The following is an 8,330-nucleotide window of genomic DNA, read 5'->3' as shown; positions in this document are numbered from 1 at the left end:
GGCATTTTAATTGTTATTGGATTTCCGTCTAGTTATAATCTATGTCTACGTCTATTCAATTTTCGACAATTCGCAGTTAGTATCATTTTTCTTTGCAGTAATGTATTCCCAGACATTCCTCTAAGTACGTTACGTTTACGTGATGAATCATCAATGATTGGAGTAAACATTGAAATGGAGCCTGATTTCCATGCGGGTTCCTTATATGCAATTGTTGGTTTTCGAAAATTCGATAGAGGAAATCCAACGACGGAAGATCGATATCAGTCTCATCATCTGCTGTGGTAAAATCGACTTGCAGGAATAATTACAGATGTGTTCAATAAGTGTAGGAAAGTTCTGAATTTATGAACTGGAATGTCGGGATTTCATTAAAGAGAAGAAAGGTAATATGAGATAATGCTGGAATCTAGGGACAATGAGTTTCAGAAGGTCTTTCATCATCAAACTGAAAGCAACGAAGAGAATTGTTTAATATCTATCAGTAGTGATAATGCAATCACAAAAGATTTTCATAGCTTTGTGTGGAAAGGCGAAATGAAAGGAAAATTAATTTTGAAACGATTTACTGGAATTCCTGTAAAAGATTGTAATTCCCTTACTCCTAAAGCTCATCTGCGAAAGCTTACCGAGTTTCGACGATGGCAGCGAAGTCTTCAGGTCATAGATTTAGTTAAAGCATCCCCTGAGGTGGATAGGCTGAGCGAGATAGGACTCAGGGCTAAACAAGCTCCATCTGCCCGAGTTTGGGATCAGAGTTGTTCTTCCCTTAAATTATCTGAAGGCTAACGAGCCCATCTTATTCGTGAAAACACTCTGTCTGGCCCTCCAATTAAGACCTGTTTGGCATGGGAGGTCCTACCGGAAGCGTTTACCACCGCAAGCATAGTTCGTAACCTTGTAAGGACAAGCAAGCATTTCCCCCGCAATAAGAAGGTATCCGTGACGAAGAAATTAACTATAGGTACCGATCAAAGGTAAATGTCTATTTATTCTTTATGGACATAAATTTGTCTATTTAACATACATTTTGTTAATTGTTTCAACTCTATCAATATGCATTTCATTCTATTTATATCGGTATTTATCACATCACTAACAGCACTCATTCTCAATCACTGTTGGACATGTGGACACATTATTTTCAACTCTTTAGGAACTTCGCGAACACATTTGGTACACCAGCACAAATTTGAAATGAACAACCATTATCATCAACCATCAATAATCTGACAAGATAACAACTGCATGTCCATCATTTATTCGTGAGTTTGTCTTCCTTCCTCCTTGTCACGAGGATCATTTTAACTACTTATCGACCATATTATGTTTCTCCTTTCTGCTGCTTTTTTTTGTGATTCAAATGGAAAATATGCTATTCATGAACAACAACCATTATCACCAGTGTACTACGGTATATGCCGCTCGCTGCTGTAACCGCCATCCGATTGACTGCTTCCATTAATTGGGCGACGTTGTCTTTCATTGAAAAAAAATATGAATTCTTTTAAATTAAATTCATTGATAGTAAGTTCCACTAACATATTATTTATAGCATGGAAATTAATCCAAAATTAGCTGATACTGCTAATAGGTTGACATATTACAGTGATAGATCGAAAATCAGCCAATATTATCTGATCTGAATGGATCCTAAAACTGCAACACATCCTTTCTACTTAGCTTCAGACTTCAGTAATATATATCATCAGCAGCAACTCAATGTTCAGAGCACGGACGAGGGGTATAATAAGTTCATCACTAGCTGTTGACATTGCATCGTATCATCTCTTTACAAGTGAAGTCCGATTATGGAGAACATAACAATAAGTGAGATCTTCTATTCATGCTCACAGATCTTCCAATCTTCTCTCTGTCATATATTGATTTCATCAAAATGTTTACAGGTAAATAAAAAATGTTTACAGGTAAATGTTTACAGGTAATTGCAGGTAATTTCCAGTTATACTAGTACATCAGAAGAAAATTGATAATTCACTTTCATATACTAATTTTAATTTAAATAAATATATAACTCATGTGATGTACTAGTATAACTGGATGAAATTAACTCGCAAATAAGTCTTTGATCCATCATGATAAGTATTTTCGTTCTGGAAGTAATTAGGAATTTGATGCAACTTTTGCTGAATAGCATATTAGTTGGCAGTGCAAATGTCAACGTTTCTTTGGTATAAATCTTTCTTTTCTGATACATTTTGAAGATTAGTCATTCTTTTGATATCTGAAAAGTTTACCACAACATTTCGACCTATTTTTGAGAGATTTAAATCAAAAATTAGGTATAGAAAAAGAAGATGAGAAGTGAAAATATATTAATCTTAGAAATTTGCATATATTTCATAACGTAGATACTTGAATCATAAATAATTCAGATAATAAATATTTCCCATATGTGACAGTAAAAGTGTTCCAATGCAAGAGTAAGAGAATGATTGTATTCTATCGATATGCGATTGCAATTTCAATATCATATGTATAATATATAGAAAACTTGGTGATTATAAATCAGTCAGATAATTTCAGTGATTGGAATATCGAAAGCAATTCCCAGTCAATCTATAAATGAATTTCTGAAAAACTTGAGCCTTTGAAATTAGACGCTCAGCATAAAAATTAATAATTTCTTTACATTTCCACCAATAGGCTAAGTATAAAAATAGGTTAAAGCCATTAAGATATAACATGTTGATTTGATGTAATGATAACCACAATGAACAGGTGTTAATTACAATCAATAAAAAGTCAATAAAAAGCTAATTTTCAATCGCTAAGTAAAAGAGGATAAATTACAGGTAAATCATTGGGAGAATTAGGTTTCATCATTTCGCAATGTTGCACATGTTGATTTAATATTTACTATATTTTTTCTTTGAGGAAATTTGATCCCTAAATATTTTATCATAAAGAATTGACATGTCAATTAAAAAGTATCCAATAATGGAGAAGCTTGCTGAGAACCATGTTTGCGTTACTATTAATCAAATTGTTTCACTCGATATTATTCTTAATTAGATAATTATTGATAATTAGATTGTTCGATCTTGATGATTCACGATCATTTCAACATTTTCACTTTATATTTGTTTATATGTTAACATTTTGTTTATTACCTGTCAGGATTCTTCCTTTTTCCTCATTCATACTTCTTTGTATTTGCATAATACTTGCTGCAATTTTCAAATGTCATATTTACTGGAATTATAAATAGCTGGTAATATATATGGAAATTAGATTAAAATCGGTGTAATTCAATAAAGCATTCAAAGGCAAGAAGCAGATATAAATTCTGAACGAAGTGTTGCAAAAAAAGGAATGAAATTTCAAATGTAACCTCAGAAATGGCAAAAGATTGATAATAATCGAATTGCATTTCTAATATTGGATGGTATGCATTACCAAATTTTAAATTATTTATAGATTTATTATGCGAAAACTATGAAATTTTACAATCTTTTGTCAAATAATGATTAAATACCTTTAAATGAATATTTAAATTCCAATGACCAAATTTGGTTGTGGAAGATTCAGTGTTATTTGTTTAATACTTTCAATTTCATTTTATTTTGAATATTTTATTAAATATTCGGTAATATCTGGATCAATATTAAATAAAAAGTGCAGGAACTTTTCCTGGAAGATAGTCATGGAAGTCTAATTTTTGGTTAATTTTTAATTGTCCAAGAGTAATATAATTCCTAAATTTTTGATATTTTTTCATGGATTTCAGAAAAAAAAAGTGAAAAAAAAGAAGCAGATAGTACGCTAAATTTATCAAATAAACATCTAAGAGTTAATTGAAACATACGGTATAATATCTTCAATTTTGATTAGCGATGAAACTCACAAAAAATTTGAAAGAAAATTTCTTTAGCCTGCGTATGTAAGCATTTCTCTTTTTTTTCGTGGAAAATTTAACTTCATTGTTGTTTAAGTTAATTTTAGCTTCATCTGCTAGAAATTATTTATTTTAAAATTATTTAAACAAATATATTTCAGGGTAACAATACAATAGCATATATTATATTAACTAATTGAGAATATTAAATACTTCAAAAATGAAATTGTCATGTTATTATTTACAACCAAGAAATAAAATTGGAAAAATAACAAAAATTTGTACAAAATATGCAATTCAGCGAAAAATGCAACCATTTTAAGGATGAGGGAAAACCAAATTATTCAAAAATTTCAAAATTTACGACCTATCAAAATTTCGGAAACACTTTCAAAATTTTACTGGAATGACAAAATTTTAATAGTTCAAGTCAAAAGGTCATTCTTTTTTTCCCAATATCTGTTTGTTTTAATAATAAGTGTATGTGATATGTTTCATTCCATCGCTATTATTGCTGGTATTAATTAACATAGTAAGCCTGATTAATATTTCAAGAAATAAATGGGAAAAAAAAAAGGTAATTTGAATAGACTCGCTTTGCTAATACAACTTCATAGAATTATCAATAATACTGCTAAATTTTCAAAATATTCTACAGAATTTATTAGCTTTTAAAAAATTCGTTTTTTAAAAAATCGAATATTTGGTGTCACCTTAACATAACTCAGTAAACTGTCAAACTTTTAAAAATTCAACTTATTGAAACAAACTTCTAAATATTCGGCTTGAAAAAAAAAAAATAAAACGAATTAATGTCATTATAATAACGATCAGAAAAAAAAAAAAAAATAAAACGAATTAATGTCATTATAATAACGATCAGAAATGTTTAACTACCATATCTTCTCATTATAAATTCGTTTTGTCTGACGATAATATCAAATAAATAAATTAGAATAAATTAGTGTTTCATCAATATATTTTCATTTAGTATTATTGAATTAATTCAGTATTTCATTAACAATTAATTTAATGAGAGGTTCCTTCATAAATACGAATATTCAATTTTTGATTTCACTCCATAATCTTGTTATATTTGATTGGATCATTTTAATGGACTCTTTTTTGTTTATTTTTCTTTTTTTTGGTTTTTGATTATTCAATTGTCGTGATCGTAAATGTTGTCGCCACCATTTCTGAATGATTAATGCGGCCAAATTTCGTAATTGATATGGAAATAATCCACCATTACGCAACAAATAGTTGACAATCTGGAAAAAGCAAGAATGAAAAAAGTATTTAATTATTTTATTCAAGTATATTTTACTCATTAACATTAGCATAATCGGTGAAGTTTAGGCTGGAGCTTATATCCTCTTTTCAAGAAAAAGCTGGAATATTTTATCATCCGATTATATCTAATTTAGAATCACAAATTTCTTTTGATCAATTTTTGATAATTCTTGCTGCTTAATTAGTTGTTGGTAATTTTTGATGATTCATGATTAAAATCATAAATTTCCTTGATTATCAAAAAGTTTCTTATCAAAAAAGAAATTTTCAAATTATTAATTGAAAAAAGATTTGCCTTACTGCATAGCTATCCGTCTTCTCCTCTTTTTTTTCCGTTGTTTGATCAGGTAAACGCAGATGAAGAAAGCGGAAGGAATTCAATTCCTCACTCCTTCTGATCCTTTCTATTTTCTATTTAATCAATATATCTATCAAAATTTCCTATTAACCATAATTGGTTTAAATGAATGAATTAGCTACTCTTCCTACTTTTTAAAATTTACCTATCATTAATGTTTAATTAAGTATTCTTTTGATCTTCTAAATCTTACCTGTTGATGTCCATTAGCTTGTGCACAACTTAACGGTGTACAATCATCAATGCGTGCAAGTGCATTTACAGCTGCTCCACATTTCAGTAAATATTTTACACAATCATATTTACCTCTTTCACAAGCTATATGAATTGGTGTAAATTGATCTAAATCTTCCTTATGAATGAGAAAATCCTGAAAAAAAAAAAAGAATTTTATTGTTGTTACCATTAATTCCTTTATATTATGAAGTAATTGTCATATTTCTTTTAATGTAAAATTAAAAAGAAAGACTGAGATTTTCTTTCATTTTTTAAAAAATAATTAATTTAAAATCGAAATATACAAGTACTAATATTCGGATTCAATTATAATGACTGATTTCATTGAATTTCAAAACTTTTTACAATAAATCTTTTGTAGCTGCCATCTCAAAATTCGATAATTAAATGTTAAAAACTAACAGCTTTCATGATAAGCACTTCGATGCATGCAATATAACCACCAAATGCAGCACAATGCAACGCAGTTCGTCCAAGTTTATCCGTATGCGTTATTTTGCAATTCAATTCTGTCACCATAACGCTTAATGTATGCGCTTGTCCTCCCAAACATGCGTAAAATATTGGAGTCCTAAAATTTATGCAAAATTTATAACATAAAATAAAATATGCTAAAATAGCTACAAATATTATAACAAATATTAACAAATATTATTTACAAGTTTATTATGAAAGAAAATATTTTCAAGTTTATGAAATGATAAGATATCATTGATGAAAAGGATGTGAGTAACGCAATAAAAGAAAAAAAGTATAAAAACATAATAAATATTAATTATTTTTCAAGAAATATTTTACCATTCCTATGTTATTTCACCAATGCATACTTACAAATACAATTGAAAATCCTTTTAGTTATTCAATTACTTTTAAATAAGTTTTCAAAACAATAAAATTAATTCAACTTTTTATCTTTTTTTTTTTTAAAACAATATTTTTTTCCCTCCTATAATCAACTAATTTAACTAACCTTCCTTGTTGATCGATATGTTCACAATTAGCACCAACCATTATTAATAAACGAGCTACGTTTGTAAAACCTTTAGCTGCAGCAAGATGAAGAGCTGTTGCACCAGCATCTTCCACTTCCTGATTTTCTTATTATTATTATTATTATTATTACTATCATTATCATTGCTATTATTATTATTATTATTATATTATTATTATTATTATTATTATTATTATTATTATTATTATTATTATTATTATTATTATTATTATTATTATTATTATTATTATTATTATTATTATTATTAATTATTATTACTCTATTATCCGTGAATTTTTGCCTTTCTAAAAAAATTTGGGATTTTTGAAATCTATCAAAAAATGGCATGTTTTTTAAATTTTTGCATAATAAATTTGTCATATATATTAATTTTGCAGACAGTTAACTTTTAATTGCAATCTATGTGCCAGAAAAAAATTTAAACATAAATGAATGGAAAATTACGAAAAGTTTAAAATTCGAAATTTTGATAAATTCAATTTTTGCAGATATACGGATAAGGTTCGAATATTAAATCCAATTTTCATATTTCTAATACCGTATATGGCATATTTAACTGGTGAAATGTTTGGATTATCATCCATTTTAGCGTATGTTATTTATGAAATTTTAACAGAAATTTTTGATAAATATACCAAATAAAATGATAAAAACATTTCGCAAAGCAGCAATTATATAATTTTTTATTTTAACAAAAATTATTGAATTTCAAATTTTTACATTAAATTTCCAAATGATGTCATCTTTTTTTCAACTTTTACAATTTTACAATTTCATAAATTAAACAAAAAAACAGAAAAATTTAAATATTAGTTTATAAAAGTCAAGAGTTGAAATTTGAAATATGAAAAAAAAATGAATATCTGCTGTAAAATTTTACAAATTTCAATTTTTTTTTATCGACAAATGCAAATTAATAGATTTATACATTTGAAAAAAAAAAATATAATTTAAACATTAATTTATAAATTTTGAAATAAAAATAAATATTATAAAAGTGGAAAATTATTTTAAACAATAGCCTAACAACTATTGTAAAAATTTTACAAATTTCATTTTCTTTAAAATTGCTATAAATTTTTTTCAACAAATGCAACTTTTAATTTTTAATTATTTATTTTTTAATTTCTTTTTTTTTAATTTTTTTTTTTTTTTTTTTTTTTTTTTTTAGTAATTGTTGCTTGTGGTATGGCAATGAAACAATATGTAAAAGGTAATATTACAACAACAGCTGCAACATCTGTTAAATATTTCACAAAAATGTTAGCACAAATTTGTGAAACGGTAATTTTCATGTTTCTTGGCTTATCAACAATTTCTAGCAAACATCATTGGGATTTACCGTTTATTGCATTAACAATCATCTTCTGTTTGATTTATCGTAGCATTGGTAAGATATTTTTTTTTTTTTTGTTTTTTTAAATTTTGATTTAATTTTTTTTTTTTTTTGAAAAAATTAATAATAATATTTTCATAAAATATTATTTATTCATAACATTGTTTGTTTGTGTTTTCTTTTTTTTTAGCTTTAAAATCATTAAATATTTAAATTTTAGTTTTACACTTTAAAA

The 8,330-nt window shown here is 26.7% G+C and overlaps 3 protein-coding genes across 3 annotated transcripts; 2 read left to right on the top strand and 1 right to left on the bottom strand.

Annotated features, from left to right (window-relative positions):
• Window positions 1-518: 518 nt before the first annotated feature.
• On the top strand, window positions 519-789 carry LOAG_10574 (hypothetical protein; the record flags this gene model as incomplete). The annotated part of the gene is made up of 1 exon (XM_003146097.2): window positions 519-789. A coding segment is annotated over one exon (271 nt), but the record flags the coding sequence as incomplete, so codon positions are not given.
• A 4,131-nt stretch (window positions 790-4,920) lies between these two features.
• LOAG_10571 (hypothetical protein) lies at window positions 4,921-7,343 on the bottom strand (the record flags this gene model as incomplete). The annotated part of the gene is made up of 5 exons (XM_003146096.1): window positions 4,921-5,130; window positions 5,704-5,880; window positions 6,150-6,318; window positions 6,718-6,836; window positions 7,254-7,343. The coding sequence occupies 5 exons, from the start codon at window positions 7,341-7,343 to the stop codon at window positions 4,921-4,923; spliced, it is 765 nt and encodes a 254-aa protein (XP_003146144.1).
• Window positions 7,344-7,947: 604 nt separating this feature from the next.
• Window positions 7,948-8,149, top strand: LOAG_10570 (sodium/hydrogen exchanger; the record flags this gene model as incomplete). Its single annotated transcript, XM_003146095.1, has 1 exon — window positions 7,948-8,149. A coding segment is annotated over one exon (201 nt), but the record flags the coding sequence as incomplete, so codon positions are not given.
• Window positions 8,150-8,330: the final 181 nt, after the last annotated feature.

This window comes from Loa loa (genome assembly GCF_000183805.2).
Source record: "Loa loa unplaced genomic scaffold supercont3.900, whole genome shotgun sequence".
NCBI lineage: Eukaryota > Metazoa > Nematoda > Chromadorea > Rhabditida > Onchocercidae > Loa > Loa loa.
Note: the sequence above shows the minus strand (reverse complement) of the source record. Positions and strands in the feature narration are given on the sequence as shown.